Source organism: Myotis myotis, unplaced genomic scaffold (genome assembly GCF_014108235.1).
Source record: "Myotis myotis isolate mMyoMyo1 unplaced genomic scaffold, mMyoMyo1.p scaffold_m19_p_3, whole genome shotgun sequence".
NCBI classification, from domain to species: domain Eukaryota; kingdom Metazoa; phylum Chordata; class Mammalia; order Chiroptera; family Vespertilionidae; genus Myotis; species Myotis myotis.
In genome coordinates this window covers 212,039,927-212,061,478 of record NW_023416335.1, presented here as the reverse complement: position 1 = coordinate 212,061,478, position 21,552 = coordinate 212,039,927, and the positions used below count along the sequence as shown (strand labels likewise).

General features: G+C 39.8%; 1 protein-coding gene, 1 non-coding gene and 1 pseudogene across 3 annotated transcripts in view; 2 read left to right on the top strand and 1 right to left on the bottom strand.

The window, feature by feature from the left end:
- The first annotated feature begins 21 nt into the window (after nt 1-21).
- SMC1B (structural maintenance of chromosomes 1B) overlaps nt 22-21,552 on the top strand; it is a 59,756-nt gene continuing 38,225 nt past the window's right edge. For both annotated transcript variants that reach the window (XM_036298320.1, XM_036298319.1), the window contains exons 1-10: nt 22-130; nt 1,978-2,166; nt 6,145-6,257; nt 6,346-6,549; nt 9,909-10,147; nt 11,433-11,688; nt 12,607-12,747; nt 17,275-17,357; nt 17,927-18,134; nt 20,311-20,496. In XM_036298320.1, coding sequence (XP_036154213.1) covers nt 22-130; nt 1,978-2,166; nt 6,145-6,257; nt 6,346-6,549; nt 9,909-10,147; nt 11,433-11,688; nt 12,607-12,747; nt 17,275-17,357; nt 17,927-18,134; nt 20,311-20,496 — 1,728 coding nt within the window. The remainder of the gene's footprint in view (nt 131-1,977; nt 2,167-6,144; nt 6,258-6,345; nt 6,550-9,908; nt 10,148-11,432; nt 11,689-12,606; nt 12,748-17,274; nt 17,358-17,926; nt 18,135-20,310; nt 20,497-21,552) is intronic.
- On the bottom strand, nt 13,091-13,245 carry LOC118652181 (annotated as a pseudogene).
- LOC118652195 lies at nt 13,547-13,653 on the top strand. Its single transcript, XR_004966464.1, has one exon. It is a non-coding gene; the product is annotated as a U6 spliceosomal RNA (small nuclear RNA).

The following is a 21,552-nucleotide window of genomic DNA, read 5'->3' as shown; positions in this document are numbered from 1 at the left end:
GGAGGCGAGGAGGGCGCAGCCATGGGCCGTTTGGAGCTGCTGCTCGTGGAGAACTTCAAGTCCTGGCGAGGCCGCCAGGTCATCGGCCCTTTCAGGAGGTTCACCTGCATCATCGGCCCCAACGGCTCCGGTAACTGGGACCTGGGCCCCCGCCGCCCGCCCGCGGCGCCGGGCCTGAGGGGACCTGAGGGTGGCCGCTCGGCCCGGACTCGGGCCCCTGCCGCCCGCAAGCCCCGTCTTCTCTCCGTCTCAGACCCTCGCCGACCGCCCGCCCGGCACCCCGACCGCGCACCCCCACCCCCACCCCCACCCCATGGTTCTGTGGGCCTTCAACAGCGCTCCGGGCCCAACACTGGCCTCGCCCCACCCCAGGGCCCGCCGGACCCCACTCCCACCCCCAGGCTCACCAGGCCTGGACCCCGCTCGACCGCCTCCCCACCCCCACCCCAGGGTCCCCCGGACCTACCCCTACCTCAGGGACCGCCGGGCCCCCCACCTCCACCCCAGGGCCCGCCGGACCCCACTCCCACCCCCGAGTCCACCAGGCCTGGACCCCCCCCTCGACCGCCTCCCCACCCCCACCCCAGGGTCCGCGGCCTGGCTTTGGCCCGGGTCCGCGGGCTGCCCTCCGCCCCGGCACCTGCGCAGCCCCCCTCTCGCCCGGAGACGCCGGAGCGGCGCCGGAAGTCCTTGTCCCGCGGCCGTGGCGGTGCTGACGCAGCTCGCTGCGCTTTGGCCCAGTCCCGGGCCCCGTCCTTTGCCCTCATGAGGGGGTGTTGCCGCCTTTCGGCCGCTGAGGGAGCCGAGGGACCGGCGGCGGTGGCCGTGGGCTTCGCAGCGCGGGCTCCCGGCTCACGCGCTGGTGCGAGGGGCACAGGGTGGTCGCCTCCGCGCACACGTGTGAGCAGGCGGTTCAGTGGGCGCCGCTGCCGCGGGATAAATGCCCTCGTGCCCGCTGTGCCCGCGGGTCCGCCCCGGTGCTCTCCGCCCCCAGCCGGGCCGGCCGTGCGGGGTGCGGGCCCTCCGCTGGGATTCCCGCCGCCCGCGGTCCCTACGGTCCCAGGGCCGGGACCGGCGGGGTCTGAGTGCTGCACCTGGTTTCCAAAAGCCAGAGCTTCTCCTAACGAGAAACCGCGCACTGTGAGCTAACCTATCGGAAGGCCATTGCGGAAACGCCTTTCCAGGTCCTGCCCGGACCCCTTCCCCGGAAGCCGGGCCCCCCGCGAAGCCGGTCGCGGGCTGTTGGGGCGCTGGCCGCGGGGTTCCCCGAGGCGCTGGGCGCCGCGTCCCTCCTCCCTGACTCACTCCGTGAGCCACGTGCTGTTTGTATTCACTGAACGCCTGTCAGATTCTATGAAACCTGTGGAGTCGCTGAACCGTCCAGACAGCTGTTATGTTTACACAAGTCGTTTAGGCACAGTGAGACCTTCTTACCAGAAAGGGGTGGAAACCTCCCCAGATCCACCCCCCCATCCAAACCCCCAGGTGCAGCAGGCCTCGCAGGTGCGGTCGGCTCGGACTTGCGATGTGGTTTTTCTTGGCCACCAGCTCCTCCCAATCGCAAACCTTCCAGCAGCCTTCGTCCAGCGCCCGGGGAGAAACCCTGGATATAGTTAACCGTTTAAAGAGTGACAGTCAATATTTATAGAAAGGGTATAACGGAAATTGGGGAAGTTAAATGATTTGCCGTGGCATAATGCTTAAAAATGGGAGAGAGTTGGGTTTAGATCTACATAGTAAGCCTCGTACATGTAGGCCGCTTAATACTCCGCCATAGCTGCGGGGAGGGAACCAGTCACATGCGATTTTAATGTAGACAAGGCAGTGCTGTTTAGACGTGCGTTGGCTGTATTTCACTTCCCTTGGTGGCCTGGTTTCTTTGCCTCTGGGCAAGGCGGGGTGTTTTTGTTTTTGTTTTTATCATTAAGAGTGAATAACTCCTCTCTCTCCTCTCCTTTCCCCTCTTTTTGTCCCCAGGAAAATCTAATGTCATGGATGCACTTAGTTTTGTCATGGGAGAGAAAACAGCTAATTTAAGAGTGAAACATATTCAAGAACTTATTCATGGAGCACATATTGGAAAGCCTGTTTCTTCTTTTGCAAGTGTAAAAATTGTGTATGTGGAGGAAAATGGAGAAGAGAAAACATTTACAAGAATTATTCGAGGTATATTTTTGTAGATGTTTGCTTATGAGTTATTTGAGTTTTCCAGAGTTAAGTCAGATTACCTGTTCAACTAGCATAGTGAACTAGACTTTTTTTCTCTTGGATAACAATTCTCGGAAGTAATAGAACCTGTTTGGTTCTCCACTGGGACTCTTCTTTAAGCAGATATATTTGTTCAAACTTCTCCATTGTCAAATAGCATTTTTGTACCTGGTTATTAGGTTAAAATAAAGGAGAGCCCACCTTAAAGATAGAGAAGTTATAAAAGTCCTTCCTGGGGTTATTTATGTATATTTATCTTGTTTTTTAATGGTGAACTAATTATTTGCATATTTTTGGTTTGTATAGAAAGATCTACCATTGAAAGCAACTTCAGTGAAACATTTGAATTTGTATTTTGTGATTTATTCATGAAACCCTGTTTCCTGAGTAAACTATATATATATATATATATATATATATATATATATGCTTACATATATATACATGTATGTAGGAGGAGTTTACAGAGCCTCTATAAAAGTGTTTCTTGGTGGGTTTGTTGTTGCTATTTTCATTCTGGCCTACTAGAACTTGGTTTTAATATTCTAATGTATAAATACTATTTTATTAACTTTCCCCAAATTTAATCACAGGTAATTTTAGAAATACTTATATACTTGTACCTTAATGTCTAATTTAAGCATTTCACCACTTTATTACCTAAATATCTTCATTGGTTTTCTCACTTTCTTTTGGTTTTTACTCAAAAGTTTCCCATCTCACTAAGGATTCCTTAGTCTATTTATTTAATAAACCACCATACATTTGTTTTTCCCATTTTATTAAGGTATAATTGATAAAATATGTATATATTTAAGCTATACAACTTGATGTTTTAATATACATTGTGAAATAGGTGACATAATCAACCTAATTAACACATGTATCACCTCACCTGGTTACTGTTTTCTTTTGTGTGTGTATGGTGAGAACACTAAGGCCTGCCCTCTTAGCCAATTTAAAGTGTGCAATACAGTATTGTTAACTGTAGTCACATTGCTATGCAATAGATCTCCAGAGCTTAGCATCTTGCATCTTACCAACTCTGTATTCCTTGACCAGCTCCCCATTTTCCCCTCCCCCAGTCCTGGCAGTCACCATTCTATGCTCTGCTTCTGTGAGTTTTGACTATTTTAAATTCCACATATAAGTAAGGTCATGCAGTATTTTTCTTTCTGTGCATGGTTTGTTTCACTTAGCATAATGTCCTCTGGATTCCTCTGTGAAATTGCAAATGGCAAAATTTCCTTCTTTTTTTAGGTTGAATAATATTCTCGTGTTTTCTCTACTTACCCACTGATAGACATTTAGATTATTAGCTATTGTGAATAATACTTCAATAATATGGGAGTACTGATAGCTCTTCAAGGTACTGATTTTATTTTCTTTGAATATATACTCAGAAGGGATTGCTTGATCACCAGGTAGTTCTGTTTTGTTTTGTTTTGTTAATATATATTTTTTATTGATTTCAGAGAGGAAGGGAGAGGGAGAGAGAGATAGAAACATCAATGATGAGAGAGAATCATTAATCAGCTGCGTCCTGCACGCCCCCTACTGGGGATCGAGCCCACAACCTGGGCATTGAGCTCACAACCTGGGCATGTGCCCTTGACCAGAATCGAACCTGGGACCCTTCAGTCTGCAGGCCGACGCTCTACCTACTGAGCCAAACCAGTTAGGGCAGGTAGTTCTATTTTTAATTTTGAAGAATCTTCATATGGCTTTCTGTAATGGCTATACCATTTATATTCCCACCAACAATATACAAAGTTCTCCTTTTCTTCACATTCTCACCAACACTTGCCTTTTTGTCTTTTTTATTGGAACAGGTTTGAGGTGATATCATTGTAGTTTTGATTTGCATTTTCCTAATCTTTCCTGATATTGAGCACCTTTTCATATACCTGTTGGTCATTTGCATATAATCTTTTGAGAAATGTCTATTCAGGTTCTTTTCTCATTTTAGATTGGGTTATAATACTTTGGTTTTTTGCTACTGAATTGTATGAGTTCCTTATATATTTTGGATATTAACCCCTTGTCATATATGTGGTTTGAAAAGATTTTCTCCCATGCCATTGATTTTGTTTTACACTCTGTAGGTTGTTTCCTTTTCTGGGCAGACGTTTTTTATTTTGATACAATCCCATTTATCTGTTTTTGCTTTTGTTGCTTGTGCTTTTGATAGATGCAAAAAATTACTGACCAGATCAAAGTCAAAAAGCCTTTCACCTGTGTTCTCTTCTATTAGTTTTACAGTTTCAGGTATTACGTTAAGTCTTTAATCCATTTTGAGTTAATTTTCATATGTAGTGTGAGCTAAGGGTTCAGTTTCATTTTATTTGCATGTAGATACACAGTTTTCCCAACACTGTTTATTGAGGAGACCATCTTTCCCCCATTATATGTCTTGGTTCCCTTGTTGATGATCAGTTGACCATAGATGTACAGATTTCTTCCTGGACACTATTCTGTTCTATTGTTCTATATGTCTGTTTTGATGCCAGTACCATACTGTTTTGATTACTGTAGCTTTGTAATATATTTTCAAATCAGGAAGTGTGAAGTCTCCAGCTTTGTTCTTGTTCCTTGCCCATCTGTCTTAGTCCATTTGGGCTGCTATAACAAAATATCACAAAATGGGTAGCTTACACAAAATAATAGTTTAGTTTTCATAGTTCTGGAGGCAGGATGTCTGAGATCAGGGTGCCAGCATGGTCATGATGATGAACGCTCTCTTCCAGGTTGCAGACTTCTTATTGAATTCTTTTTATTTTCTTTTTAAATTCAAATTTATCTAATCACTTTCTTTTTTTCTTTTTTTTATTGCTTAAAGTATTACAAAGAGTATTACATATGTCTCCTTTTTTTCCCCCAGCCCTTGACAATCCCCTGGCTTCCCCTACCCCCCAGTGTCTTATGTCCATTGGTTATGCTTATATGCATGCATACAAGTCCTTTGGTTGATCTCTTACCCACCCCCCTCCTGCCCTCCCACCCTCCCCGGGCTTCCTGCTGTAGTTTGACAGTCTGTTCGAGGCAGCTCTGCCTCTGTATCTATTTTTGTTCATAAGTTTATAATTCTTATTGAATTCTTACGTAGTGGAAGGGACAGGGAGCTCTATGGGACTTCTTTTATAAGAGCACTTATACTAGCTCTGGTGGTGTACTCAATGGTTAGAGTGTTGGCCCATGCACTGAAAGGTCACGCTTTCAATTCCCAGACAAGGGCACATGCCTGAGTTGCAGGTTCAGTCCCTGGCCCTGGTCAGGGCAAGTACAGGAGGCAGCTAATTGATGTGTCCCTCTCACATCAGTGTTTCTCTCTCTCCCCCCACTTCCCTCCCTTCCACGCTTTCTAAAAATATCAATGGGGGAAAAATATAATCTTGGGTTAGGATTAACAAACAAACAAAAAAAGAGCACCTGTACTATTCATGAGGGCTCCACCATCATGACCTAATCACCTCCCAAAGGCCCTACCTACTGATATCATCACCTTTGGGGGTGAGAATTTCAGCATGAATTTAGGAGGGACACAAATATTCAGACCATAGCACCATCCTATTTAAAATTGCAAATGCGTGATTCCAGCATATGGAAACTTTCATACCTTCTTCCCAACTCTATTTTACTTAACTCAGCACTTACCAATTTCTTTCATATTTATTTTACTTACATATCTTGTTTTTGTCTGTTTCCATTACCGGGATATAAATTCTTTGAGGTCAGACTTTTGTCTGTTTTGTTTACTGCTGTAGGGAACTCATTGGTATGTAGTATACAGTATTTGTTGACTGACTAAATGCATGTATTAACATGTATATTATTGCATAACTGGCATTTCAATAAGAAAAATAATTTTATAAAACTTTCAGCAGTTGATATGTGTCGGATATTTATACTTCCTATAACAGCCTTTATTTACTTTAGGAGGCTGCTCAGAATTTCGTTTTGATGATAATCCTGTGAGTCGTTCCACTTATATAGCAGAGTTGGAAAAGATAGGTATAATAATCAAAGCACGGAACTGTCTAGTTTTTCAAGTAAGTAGTTGTAAAGTTTATTTGATTCATGATTTTGAAAAACCATCACTATATTTTACATGTTGGTGTGCTTTACTGTTTTTAAAAGGGAACTGTAGAGTCGATTTCAATGAAAAAACCCAAAGAAAGAACCCAGTTTTTTGAGGAAATCAGCACTTCAGGAGAGCTTATAGGAGAATATGAGGAAAAGAAAAGAAAGTTACAGAAAGCTGAAGAGGATGCACAGTTTAATTTTAATAAAAGAAAAAACATAGCTGCAGAGCGCAAACATGCAAAATTAGAGAAAGATGAGGTAAGGTGTCATGAAGATGTAACCAATTTACTGTTGGATACAAAAACTGTCAGAATTGCTAGATATTGGCTTGGGGTTACTAATGAGACTCTTTTAATACTACTAGAGGCCCCATACATGAAGATTCGTGCAAAAATGGGCCTCCTTCCCCTGGCTGCTGGCACCGCCTTCGCTCCAGCTGGAGGCGCCTTTCCGCCTTCCCACGCTGCCCAGAGGCCCGGAGCGGCTGGGGCAGTGTGGAACGCCCCGGCCGCTCAGTGCCTGCATATGCAAATTAACTCGCCATCTTTGTTGGGTTAATTTGCATACTCCTGATTGGCTGGTGGGCATTGTGAAGGTACAATTTGCATCTTTCTCTTTTATTAGTGTAGATAAGACAAATAAAGCCCAATATTCATTAAAGATAAACCTTTTGAGCATGGCTGGAGTGGCTCAGTGGTTGAGTGTTATCTCATGCACTATGAGGTCACCAGTTCAATGCCTGGTCGGCACATGCCAGGGTTGCGGCTGGATCCCAAGTAGGGGGCATGCAGGAGACAGCCAATTGATTCATCGATGTTTGTATCTCTTCCTCTCCCTTCCTCTCTCTAAAAATCAATAAAAACATATTTTTTAAAAAAAAACAAGCCTTTCAGTATGTTTTTCACCATTTGGGTGTGTGTGTTTTCTTAAATAGGGCCACCTGAACTAAAAGTAAGCGTGAAGAGTTTATGCCTTACACGGCAGTGGCTTTCAAACTTCTGCTTCTTTTTCCCTTATGTTCTCAAAAATCACCGGGGCCCTGGCCAGGTTGCTCAGTTGGTTGGAGTATCATCCCACACACTAAAAGGCTGCAGGTTCTATCTCCAGTTAGGGTGCATATGGGAAGCGACCAATGGATGTTTCTGTCTCACAAAGATTTTCTCTGTCTCTCCCTCTCCCCCTTCCTTTCTCTCTAAGATCAATTACAAAAACAACATATCCTCGGGTGAGAATTAAAAAAAATTATTGGCGACTGCAGAGTTTCTGTTCATGTGGGTATTAACTATCTACCAGTATTTATTGTATTTGAAATTAAAACTGGGAAACTTAAAATATATATTTTAATGATCAATGTATAAGTAATGTATTATATGTTAACATAAATAATATTTTAGTGAAAAAACTGCATTTCTTTTTTTATTTCGGTGACATTGGTTATTGGGATCATATAGGATTCTGTATATTGCATTGTGTGCCCACCACCCAAAGTCAAATCATCTTCCATCACCATATAATAGGCCCCCTTTACCCTGCTACTGCCCTACTCATTTCCCCCTGGTAACCAACATTCTGTTGTCCGTCTATGAGTTTCATTTTATATCCCACATATGAGTGAAACTATATGGTTCTTAGCTTTTTCTAACTGATTTATTCCACTTAGCATAATATTCTCAAGGTACATCCATGTTGTTGCAAATGGCAGTTTTTCATCTTTTCTTACAGCTAGCTGAGTAGTAGTCCATAGGGGGTGTGTGTGTATCACATCTTTTTTTTTTTTTTTTTAAATATATTTTATTGATTTTTTACAGAGAGGAAGGGAGAGAGATAGAGAGTTAGAAACATCAATGAGAGAGAAACATCGATCAGCTGCCTCCTGCACATCTCCCACTGGGGATGTGCCCGCAACCCAGGCACATGCCCTTGACCGGAATCGAACCCGGGACCCTTCAGTCCACAGGCCAACGCTCTATCCACTGAGCCAAACCGGTTTCGGCTGTATCACATCTTTATTCAGTCATCTATTGAGGGACACTGGTTGTTTCCATTTCTTGGCCACCGTGAATGATGCTGCAGTGAACATAAGGATGCATATATCTTTGCAAATAAATGGTTTTTAATTTTTCGGGTAGACACACAGAAGAGGGATGCTGGGTCATGTGGTAACTGTTCTTAATTTTTTCAGGAACCAGCGTACTGTTTCTGTAGTGGCTGTACCAGTTTACATTCCCACCAGAAAACTGCTTTCTTTTTTCTAAAACTAAATAATTAGAACTGTAACATTGTTTTTACATTTTTGTAATCTTAATATCTAGCTTAATAAAAGACATGAATTCTCACATCTGTTTCTGTATTAAATCTTATTTGTGTCAAGGCCTAGCAGCTTTATTCATCATTGGCTTTTGCACCATCAATCAGCGCAGATATAAACACAATGAAAAAGGCAAGTTTTAGTATTACTTTGAAAATAGTTTGACCTCAGGAACTCCCTAAAATAGTGTGGGGGACCCCTAAGAAACAATGGCCACACTTTGCAAATGCTGTTCTGTGGTATTTTCTTGGTACCCTTCACAATGCCTAGTAGAGTACCGCATGTATGGTTGATAATTATGTGTGTTTAGAGTGATCTTTTTAATTTTTTTATTATTTTTTTTTAATATATATATTTGTTATTGATTTTTTTACAGAGAGGAAGGGAGAGAGATACATAGTTAGAAACATCGATGAGAGAGAAACATCGATCAGCTGCCTCCTACACATCTCCTACTGGGGATGTGCCCGCAACCCAGGTACATGCCCTTGACCGGAATCGAACCCAGGACCTTTCGGTCCGCAGGCCGACACTCTATCCACTGAGCCAAACCGGTTTCGGCTAGAGTGATCTTTTTAAAATGCAAATCAGATTCCGTCTTCCTCTGGCATAGAACCTCTTCCAGTGCAGTGCTTCCCACTACACCAAGAATCTAGTCTCCCACCCAGCCTCTGATCTGGCCCCTATTCACCTCTCAGGCCTTAACTTCCTCTACTCTCCTACCACATTGACCTTTAGTATTTATTGAACACCCACACTCTATTCTAGCCGAGCTTTTGCCATCTCCTCTGCCTGGGTAATTGTATACCTGATTTTTGCATGGCAAATACTCTCTCATTCAAGTTTTCATAAAAAGCCATTCTCTGTCAGGCATTTGCTGTCCATGCCCCCAATCTAAATTAGCACCCACTCTCTGTTGCTATTGCATTACTCTTTTGTTTCTTTTATAGCATATATTGCTATATGATATCTTGTTTATTATTTGTTTACTCAATGACTCCTCTTCACCCTCCCCCCCTATTAGAATAACTATATTTTAAACTTAAAAGACCAGGGACTATTTCTATTTTGTTCTTCACTGTATACCCAGCACAAAGAACAGGGCCTGGTACATAGTAGGCAATTAAAAAATATTTAAAGAAATAAATGAGAGGTAGATGTGTTCCTTATTAGTGATTTTTTTTGTTTCTTAATATTTTTACATGTGTGTATATCACATGAAATTATTTGTTGGAATTATAGCTGAGTTTATGAAAAGTCAACTTAAATATGCTTCCTTTTAACTCTTGTTGAATTTACTGTTTTATAGGCAGAACGTTACCAGACTCTCATTGAAGAACTTAAAATAAATAAGATTCAACTGCAGCTTTTCAAGCTATATCATAATGAGAGAAAAATTCATTTGCTGAACACTGAGTTAGAGAATGTGAACAGGAATTTGAGTGACACAAAAGAATCTCTTTCTCATCATGAAAACACAGTGAAAGCCAAGAAAAAGGAGCATGGGATGCTAACTAGACAGCTGCAACAAACAGAAAAAGAATTAAAGTGAGTCTTTAAAAATAATTATTAACAGTTGGATTTTATGTAGATCAATAGAGAAAATAAAAATAAAAGTGATGTTTTGAAAGTTGATTATTTTAAGTTTTTTACTTTGGAATACTTTAGATGTACAGAAAAGTTATAGAGAGAGGACAGAGTTCCCATATTCCCCACACTTGGTTTCTCCTACTTACATCTTACACTATGAGTATGATACATTCGTCAGAATTAGTGAACCAATGCAGATATATTACTATTAACTGAAGTCCATACTTTATTCATATTTTCTTAGTTTTTACCTATTGTCCTTTTTTAAAATCCAGAATGCCGTATTACATTTAATGATCACATCTCCATAGACTCCTCTTGCCTGTGACAGTTTTTCACACTTGTTTGTTTGTGATGACCTTGACAGTTTTGAGGAGTATTGTTCAGGGTTCTTTTGCACAGTGTTCCTTATTTGGGATTTGTCTGGTAGGTTTTTCACAATTAGACAGGGTTTATGAATTTGGGAAAGAAAACCACAGGTGTAAAATGCCATTCCCATCATGTTATATGTATCAGGGATGTCCACAGACCATATGTTATATGACCTATCTACCTAATGATTCATCATATCAACTTGACATCACTTTAGATATTGACCTTTTCTTGCCCATCTACAACCTCCCACTCCAACAGTGAGAAACCTGCCTTTCACAAGATGCCAGCATTTGCTCAATTGTTCAATTCTAGGAATCACGTATGGCAGCATTGGAATTGTACATCATACCCTCCTAGGCAGCAGCCTTATCAACTAGAGTAGGATGCTTATGTACAGTTTTTTTGCTTTTAGCTTCGCAGACGCCACTCATTTCTAAAGTTACTTAGGCTGGCACTTTTTATCCCCACCCCTTCAGTAAGGTGGTTTAATGCATATGAAATACAGTTAGATTCTTTTGCCGCTTTCTATATTCCATCTAGGATGTCTTGGCCTCCTCTGAGTGATTTTTTAAATTTGCATACATTAAAGTACACTCTTGGTGCTATAAAGTTCTGTAGGTTTTTACAGACGTGTGATGTCTTGTGTCCACCATTACAGTGTCATAGAGAGTATTTACCACTCAAAAAATTCCCCTGTGCTTCACCTATTCAACCCTCCTAACTCTGGCAATGACTGCTCTGCTTACAGTCTCTGAAAGTGAGTTTTTAGAATTTGTTTTTAAATGTGTGATCTGGTCAAAAGAACTTCTTCCCTTTATTTATCACAACATTTAATTTCCTTTAAAGCAGACTTGATTTTTCTTTTTAGATCTCTTGAAGCACTTTTAAATCAGAAGAGGCCCCAATATATTAAAGCCAAAGAAAACACTTCTCACCATCTTAAGAAATTAGATGTGGCTAAGAAATCTGTGAAGGACAGTGAAAAACAATGTTCTAAACAGGAAGATGACATAAAAGCCCTAGAGACAGAGCTGGTTGATCTAGATGTTGCATGGAAAAGTTTTGAAAAGCAATCAGAAGAAGTCCTACAGAAAGTGCGAGACATTGAATTAGAAGCCAGTCAGGTGAAAAATTCAGCACATGGGAAATCTTTCGTTTCTAGTCTTTCAACTTCTTTTAATTAGAAAAAAAGTTTGAAGAATGACCTCTCTTTCTGATCCTTTAAGAGATTGTCCTCAGAATCTAAATTATGAGGATTTAAAATTTGCAACCTGTATATGGAATCTAAATTTAATCTTTAGGCTATTTTTCTTTAAAAGATTAAATGGCATTATAGCATTTTTGAGTTTACTAAAGTCATAGAAAATACTTCAAGATGATTATATATATCATTTTGTAATAAGTGTTAGGTAATTCTTGTGTTTTTAAAATAACTTTTATGAATATTATAAAAACTTAAAAGTCAGATACATATGGCTTTGAAGAGATGATCACAATTGACAGGGAAATTGATTACTTAATGTGATTTAAAATATTAAGTGATGAATTAATATCCAATGTAGTATATAAAATTTACGTACAATAAATTGATGGTAGATATCCAAAAACTTGTAATTCAGTTTTTAAACATTCCACTAAATTTTTATCATTTATCTTTTTCATTAACTTTATAATAGTTTAACATTACAATATAGGTACTAAAATTTTGTGACTACATAAATAGGAAAAGTACATAATTTTCTCTGAGTTCCTCTTTTGGATTTAATGAGGTTTAATCTCCTTTCTCTTTTAAGGATTTCTTACAGAGACCTGCTAGAGTTGATTTTGAATATCTTATTGATGTATCTAAACTGTTTTAAGTAAAACATTCATTTAATGTTCACATTTATCTGGAGAAGATGGCCAATTCTGATCTAATTTATGTAAAACACTTTTTGATGAGATTAAATATCTGTTAGTAATTACGTTAATAAAGGATATCACATAAAGACTTCCCTCTCATGCTTCTTTGAGATAGCAATGTTCAAATGCTCTTTACACAGCTGGATCGTTATAAAGAACTTAAGGAACAAGTAAGGAAGAAGGTGGCCATAATGACCCAACCACTGGAAAAACTGCAGTGGGAACAGAAGGCTGATAAGGAAAGGTTGGCATTTGAAAAGAGGAGGCATGGAGAAGCTCAGGTACTTGGTTTGTACACTCACGATTTACAAATACTTTCAGTGGAATGTTATTAGCTTTTTATATTAGCTTTTCAATATAGAAGTGGATTTACATCAGACATAAGCGATTAATAAACAAATTGTTGGTTACCTGTTATGCTGCTTGTCATATAGGTGCCACTGTAGGTCTAAAGTACAGATAGTGCCTCCATCCGCACAGTCGATCAGCATTCTCTGTGCCTCTGTATAGTGATAGGGATGGGCAGGCGATATAGCCTCTGTTCTTACATGCATCATACAGCCCGGGGAGGGTAGGAGGAGGATGCATAAAGGGAAGACACAATTAAGTATCAAATAGGGGTGAATGCAAAATCATTTGGAAACATTAAGGCCATTGCCCAAGAGGAGTGTCATAGTCTACATGGGAAGTGGCCATCAAAATAGCATTTTTTTTCCAGTTAGCAATAGTCCCGCCTCAGATAAACCTCCTTGGCTACGATACTGCCAACGCGCAAAGCTCAAAATAGCATTTTAATGGTCTGCCTTAGAGTAAGACAGACCTGGCTTGCAGCTAGTCTTGTTACTTACTGACCTGTGCGATCTTGGTAATTAAATTATTTAACTTGTCTGGACTTTGGTTTCTTCATTTGTACAATAAGGAGAGGTATGTCTACCTCACAGTGATGGGCAGGTAGAATAAGATGAAAAGGAGTGTGATCCTGCACCAAGATCTGCTCTTTCCCTCTATGCCTCATGGTGTAGCACAGTGATGGCGAACCTTTTGAGTTCGTCGTGTCAGCATTTTGAAAAACCCTAACTTGTGCTCGCTTCGGCAGCACATATACTAAGATTGGAACGATACAGAGAAGATTAGCATGGCCCCTACGCAAGGATGACACGCAAATTCGTGAAGCGTTCCATATTTTAAAAAAAAAAGAGAAAAGAAAAACCCTAACTTAACTCTGGTGCCGTGTCACATATAAATTTTTTGATATTTGAAACCATAGTAAAACAAAGATTTATATTTTTGATATTTATTTTATATATTTAAATGCCATTTAACAAAGAAAAATCAACCAAAAAAATGAGTTCGCGTCTCACCTCTGACACGTGTGTCATAGGTTCGCCATCACTGGTGTAGTGTATAATAATCATATGAATAGAAGAAAGGACTTACAAAAAAAAAAAGAAGAAAGGACTTTTGTGGAGGAGAAGAATGTCCTCTGGCTGGTGTGTCTCAGTTTGTTAGAGCGCTGTCCTGTACGCTGAGATTGAGGGCTTGATTCCCGGTCAGGCACATACCCAGGTTGTGGGTTTGGTCCCCAGTCGGGGTGTGTCTGGGAGGCAACTGATTGATGTTTTTCTTTCACATCGATGTTTGTCTCTCCCTCTCCCTCTTCCTCTCCCTTCCCCTCTTTAAAATTAATTTTTTTAAAAATTAAGAAAAAAGGCCTTGGCCTGGTGGATTGGTTGAAGCATTGTCTCCTACGCCAAAAGGTGTGGGTTGGATCCCTAGTCGGCACACGCCGAGGTTACAGATTTGTTTCTCTCACATTGGTGTTCTCTCCCTGTCTCCCCCTTCCTCCCTAATATCCATGAATATATCCTCGAGTGAGGATTAAAATAAATTTTAAAAGCAGGAAATATAGTAACATAGCAGTAATTAATTTTAAACCACTTGAATAATTTGTATTGCATTATAAAATTGTACACTGATTGCTACAAATTCTCATTGCACACGTTTGCCTTTGTGCATGCTAATTTTGAAAAATCTTACTTATCGCTACATGTTAAATTCTATGGTTACCACAGCACAAAGCCTTACCTAGCCTGCCTTTTCTCCCTACCCCACCAAAAAAAAACCACTGAGAATAATTTCTTCTGCATCTAATCACTCATTATTCTTAATCTATATCTAAAGAATTTTATCCAATTGAAGGAAAAGCACAGTTAGTTGGTACAGCTTTACTAGACTGGAAGCTTCTTTAAAAATATATTTTTATTGGTTTTTTACAGAGAGGAAGGGAGAGGGATAGAGAGTGAGAAACATCGATCAGCTGCCTCCTGCACACCCCCTACTGGGGATGTGCCCGCAACCAAGGTACATGCCCTTGACCAGAATCGAACCTGGGACCCTTGAGTCTGCAGGCCACCGCTCTATCCACTGAGCCAAACCGGTTAGGGCTAGACTGGAAGCTTCTTAAAGGCAGGATTCATAATAGTGTCCATTATAAATTTTGTACTTAGTACATGTCAGTACGTTTTGGTTGAATTGCTGTTGTCTTTTGAATATGAAAACACGGACAGGAGAAGAAATAGATTGAGGTGGAGAAAGATGGAGAAATCTGTATTCATACTCAGTTCCCTGACTCCCTCCCTGGACAGGAGGGGGCATAATTTCCCACAGATACCAGATGGCTAGGTGCTGCGCAGTGGTTGGTTTTCCAGACACTAGCACTATCAGCTGGCATCTCAAATGCAGAATGCCTGCTACCACAGCAGACTGATTTCCCCCATTATGTGTCCAGCAGAGCACCCAGTCCCTGACCCCCTCCCTGTGGGATGATGGCTCTGGTCTTTCACGTTTCCTCCAGGAAAGCTATTCCTCAACCAAGGCATGTCTGACATTTATTCCAGGCTCTTTGTATAACAGGGAGTGATCCCTCAGAGACGCATCTGCCCAGTGAAGTAATTGCCACAAAGAAACCCATCTGGCATGACACAAGCCTTGGGGGTGGCCAGAGTAAAGGCAGGGGCAGGTTTCCTAGTTGACTAAATTTTGTGTCCTTTGTTAAGTAACCTTGTTTTTTTCTCTTTGCACGAAATTCTTAAGTGAGATATTAAAATTTCAATAGGGGAGCTCTAATTTTAAGATGTTTGCGTCCTAGAGAAAAATGAACGGTGTCTTGCTTATTTTTACAGCTCTGGCACCTAGCAGAGTTGTTTGTTCAGTGAATTTGTGTGATACATGAATACAGTGAGATAAGCATCTTCATAGAATGTGTTTGTTCCTTTCCACTTAAAAACTTTCATATTTCTTCTTTTTCCGGGTGTGGTAGACTGAAAAAGACTTGTGTTTCTGACTTTTCTACACTCCCGGATTTACATTACTTAGTAGTGGAATAAGATTAATCTTGCTGTGTGGTGCACAAGAGGAATTAGACAGGAGAGGTTAAAGACATGAAGCTGATTGGAGACTACCACTGCACTTAGATTTAGTGATAATGGGAATGGAGCAGGATTTCTGTGAAGCCCTCTTCCCACTGCCTAGAGTTGCCTTCTATGTCCTGTGCTAGTATAGCACTAAGCCATTCTGCTGGGATGACTTATTCAGTTATCTGTCTCTCCCACGAGACATTGGTCCGTGAGAGCAGAGACTGTGTCCTTGTTGAAAGTATTACAGATGCCCCCCCCCAACCCCCTCTACCCAGCATCCCTTCAGGTGTCCTGTTGTTTGTATCGCTACGTCCTAGCCATGTTAGCCAGCGAATAAGTGTTTATTGCATGAATCGTTTACATCACAGGGAATATGGTCAGTGATATTGGGATGCTTATGTATGAGGCCAGGTGGGTACTTGAAGCAGTGCGGGGGGACTACTCTGTAAAGTACATGATTTCCTAACAACTTCGCTGTGCACCTGAAACTAATACAGAATCATATTGAATGTAAACTGTAACTGAAAAATAAATTTTAAAAAATTCATTATATATAACAAAGCACAGATAGTTTATATTAAAGGAGAAGTCCCAGGAGAAATTATTGATATTCTTGTGAAATACTCAATTTATACTATATTATAACATTACCAAATGGCATCTTTTCATTTATGAACTAATTTTATAATGCAGGATAATATTTCTCTTAATTGCTCAGAGAGGGACACCTAGTTTTTATTTTTCTGAGATTTAGTTTCTTTTAGTTGTTAATTAAGTTGCACATGTAAGATTAGATTCTATTGTTATTTCATTGTTCTTTTATTTCTCTGTGGATGACCTATTTACTCCATCTCAGTTTGGTACTAATTTAAAATATTTTAACTAAAAAAATTTCAGATATGAGAAAAAGAAAAGAACTGTATATCATCTATAATAATAAAAGTGTAATATGCTAATTAGACCAGACGTCCTTCTGGACGACCTTCCGGACAAAGCCGCTGTGGTGGCGGGGGCTGAGGCAGAGGAGGCCACTGTGGCGGCAAGGGCCAAGCCCCTTGCACGAATTTCATGCATTGGGCCTCTAGTTTGAAAATAATACCCTTGGAGGGAGTTTGAGTTTACCATAGTAAACTTTGTAGAGATCAGATATTTAGTAAAGGGTGGAGCCAGGATTTGAATCCTGATTCTTACAACCTCAAAGCTCTACACCATCCTGCCTTTTCACAATTAAAATTTGCTCTTATGAGTATTTTCATGTGGTTATATTTGATATATTTCAAATTCAGAACAACTAAGGATATTACAGTAAGTTCTAAGCAGATAGTGAAAAATAATCAATTTTATTTGTTTGGAGTTGCTGTAATTGATTTTAGGTTTCATTTCCTAATTTAGGAAAATCTAAAACAAGTAAAAGAACAAATAGAAGATCATAAAAAGCGAATAGAGAAGTTGGAGGAGTACACAAAAACATGCATGTGGGTATTGTTAAAGGTTTTGCAGCTGTCATAGTTCAAGGGTCTGGTTTATTTGTGGTATATTCGTCAAGTAAATGCTTTCACTGTATCATGTTTTCACTCTTCCAGTGTATATAATAAAAAATTATACTTCAGCACATAAATAAAATATTTAAGTTTTGAAAATATAAATGTTTATCAGTAGTGAAACTTAAAACTCTTTTGGTATTAACATTTTAAAATGAAAGTTATGTCATAAAAGCTAGTACAATCTAAGTATTCTCCCACTAAGAATTTTTTAAATTGGCATTTATTTATTAAGCCCATGATGATTGCTCTGGTTATATTGCTCTATCTTTACTTTTTCAATATCCAGAAATATGTATCTTTTGAATCATTAAAGAATGATTAAAATCTCTTTTGCCCAAGTTTGGTGCTAGGTTTATTTTATTGCATTTTTCATCACTTAAAATTGATAGAGCACTATTCCATTCCCCTGCAATGCCAAACCTAAGTATATTGTGTCTTGTAATTTCTAAATTTTTGTTTTACTTTTTGCTATATAATTTATTTTTGCTATTATTATGTAGGGATTGCTTGAAAGAGAAAAAACAGCAAGAGGAAATACTAGTGGATGAAATTGAAAAAACAAAATCAAGAATTGCGGAAATTAATGAAGAGATGAGTCTTATTAGAAGTGAACTGCAGAATGCTGGGATTGATACCCAGGAAGGAAAACGCCAGCAAAAGAGAGCAGAGATTCTGGAAAACCTTCAAAGACTTTACCCAGACGCTGTGGTAACAGATGCACAGTTAATTTAAACAAAAAGGCTAAGCTTTCTTATTTGGGATTTAAAATGTTATCATTATTTGAAAGAAAAATTATTTCAGAAATCTTTGTTTTATTATTTATTTTTAAACTATAGTAAATATTTGGGGTGAAGATGAAAATAACATCCAGTAGTATCTCTAGATAAGTAATTTGGGGGAGGAACCTTTCCATGAACACATCACCAGAAAGTCCAAGTTATGGCCAGTATCCCCAAGGACTTGGTTGCCATGAAGTAGTTTCTCTCCCCAAAGCACACAGCCGTACACCTCTTCCTGTGTTTGTTTTTTATATTTTCAGTAGACATCATTGATATACTTTTGTAACAATGAACTTTTATTTACTAAATCTGACCTGCATTCAGTTTTGCTAGTATATTTCATTAGCCCAAATACAGCAATATCTAATCTTGTTGCTTAGAGTGTCAACTTCACAAAATTATTTCCTTTGGTATTGGGGTCTGGCATTTCACACTTTGGTCCCTAACACCAGTGTTCACTGCCCAGTCCTTATTTCATGATGGCCTATTTTCAGCATTTGACACTGTTAACCACTTGCACTGTTTTGAAACCCCTGCCCATTGGCTTCTATGATACCAGTCTCATGATTTTCCTCCTATCTCTGGCCACCCCAGCTTCTCCTTTATACCATCCTTTTTTACTTTCTGACTTTTAATTGTTGGTCTTGACTTCAGGATAATGATGAAGGAATAAGTCTTGGTCACAGAATCCTTTCCCCAGTATCAAACAAAATGACAAAAACTAGTTTAAAAAAAAAAAAAAAAACTGGGCCAACAAGGGCTCATATACATCTAATGCCATAAACTTCAGAAAATGGTAATCATCCAGGATATTTTTTTAAAAAATGAAGTATATCCCTTTTAAAGCATTTATTTTTGTTATTGAACTTATTGGGGTTACATTGGTCAATAAAATTATATAGGTTTCCAGTGTACAGTTCTACCATACATCATCTGCACATTGCATTGTTTGCTCACCACCCAAAGTTTAGTCTCCTTTCATCACCACTTAGGCCCCTTTTATGGTCTTTCACCTGCCCCCACAGTAATAACCGTACTGTTGTCTGTGTCTATGAGGTTTGGTTTTTTGTTTATTTAATCGCTTCACCTGTTTCGCCCAGCCCCTCAGACCCCTCCTCTTTGACAGCTGCCAGTCTGGTCTCTATGTGTCTGTCTCTATTTTGTTTGTTTATTTTGTTCATTAGATTCTACTTACAAGTGAAAGCATATGGTATTTGTCTTTCTCTGACTGGCTTATTTCACTTAGCATAGTACTCTCTAGGTCAGCAGTTTTTAACTAGTGTGCTGCAAGAATTTTTAATAGTCAAGGTGAAAGGAGAAGAAAAAAAAGAGCAGGATACCAAGTATTAACAACAATCATGATCCTATCATAAAGAAATTAGTATTCCTGAAGTAGAACCAAGCAAATGAAAAAAGAGTCTAAGACATAAAATTGAATCTTCAGATAGTCTAGGAAGCATTGATATCATATGGTTGATGTTCTGACATTTTTAAGAAAACTTATTGAATTGAATCTAATCAATTCTTGAGCTTCCTTAAGATCTCAAATAGCACTTCTTTGTGGGGAGCCGTCCCTGGCATCTCAGGTCAACCTACATGTAATACATTCTCAGAGTGTTCTGTGCTTTACCACAGTGTCTATTATAAGTCTATTCTGTACATGTGTCTAATAACTGATTATTCATATCTTTCTTCCCTACTAGACAGCTCTGTGAGGTCAGAATGTATCTGCTTTGTTCAGTAATGTTTACCCAGTGCCTAGCTCAGTACCTGCATGTGGTGATGAAATGAGGGGTCCTCCTAATTCTTATTTAGTAAATGAGGGAATGGATGAATACCGTTGAGTTACTGTGGCTTTGCAAAAATATTTTAATACCTTGGTAAGGCTAGCTCCTCCTCATTATTCTTAAGTGAAATATGACATACCTAAATGAATATTTCATAATAAAACTTATGTCCATTTGAATGAGACTCCATGAAAATCTGATGTTTATAATTTTATCAAATTAGTCTTTGGTTTATGCTGCTTTGTTACATTAGAAAACAATGAATTATATGTTCCTTATGAATGTATTTTTTGCTCTCCTTTTTTGAAACCTGCTAAGTTTGGAAGACTGCTTGACCTGTGTCATCCTATTCATAAGAAGTACCAGCTGGCTGTCACTAAGCTTTTTGGCCGGTACATAGTGGCCATTATTGTAACCTCTGAAAAAGTAGCAAGAGATTGTATTCGATTTCTGAAGGAGGAAAGAGCCGAGCCTGAGACATTCCTTGCTCTAGATTACATTGATGTAAGAAATTTAAAATGTTTAGCATTTAGTAGTGAGAAATCTTGTTTAAAGTATGTCTTTATTGCCTAAAACTATGGTAGTGATAGAAAAAATCAGCCTGGATGCCAGCCAGTCGTTCAGATGGCTGGTGTTAATGTATTGGCAGGCCAGGAATAACATCAAGTGTGTGCTGTCCTTTCTGACTTCATACCATTTCTTCCATAGCTGGTTTGCCATAACTCTACCTTGATGCTTTTGAGGACATTGTTTTAGCCTACTAGACAGCAATATTTTTATTCAATAGCGAAGTGTAAGAGATGGATAAGACATAAGGTGTGTCGGAGAAATGCCAACCAGAGTCTCAGCGGTAAAAATGCATCAGTGATCCAGTAATATGCATCAGTCTTGGTAGAGCAGGTGAATGTGGAGCCTTGGGGCTTGTGTTGCGAGGCCTTGGGGTATCGAGAGTCTGAATCCTGAGGCAGGAACTCTGTCATTGTCAAGATTGATATTCTCTTCCTGGCCGGGTAGCTCAGTTGGTAGAGCATCGCCCCGATCAATATGCCAAGGTTGCAGGTTCCAGCTCCGGTCAGGGCATTACAAGAAGCAACCAATGAATGCATAAATAAGTGGAACAACAAATCTCTCTCTCTCTCTCTCTCTCTCTCTCTCTCTCATCAATACTTTTTTTTTTTTTTTAAGATTTATATCCTTCGTTGATTTTTTTTCGTGGCTACTAAAGAAAATGTTCTGTTGGTCCTGCCTTCCAGAACCTGAACCGAAGGCAGTGGCCAAGAGCACATGCCCTAGACTAGGACTGACCTGAGTATGAACCTCAGCCCTCTCCTAATTAGCTCTCAGGGATTTTTTGAGCCACAATGCTGTGCCACTTCTGGCACACACACAGGTGTTATCTCTCACTAGATTTTATGATTTTGAAAGCATGGAGTACTTATCCTGCATTACTTTGTCCCAGCTGGCTAGTGATGGAGTTGAATCTGGAAATGTTATCTTCTGGACTTTGATGAAGTGTATTTTTTTAAATTTAATCCTCACCCAAGGATATTTTTCTATTGA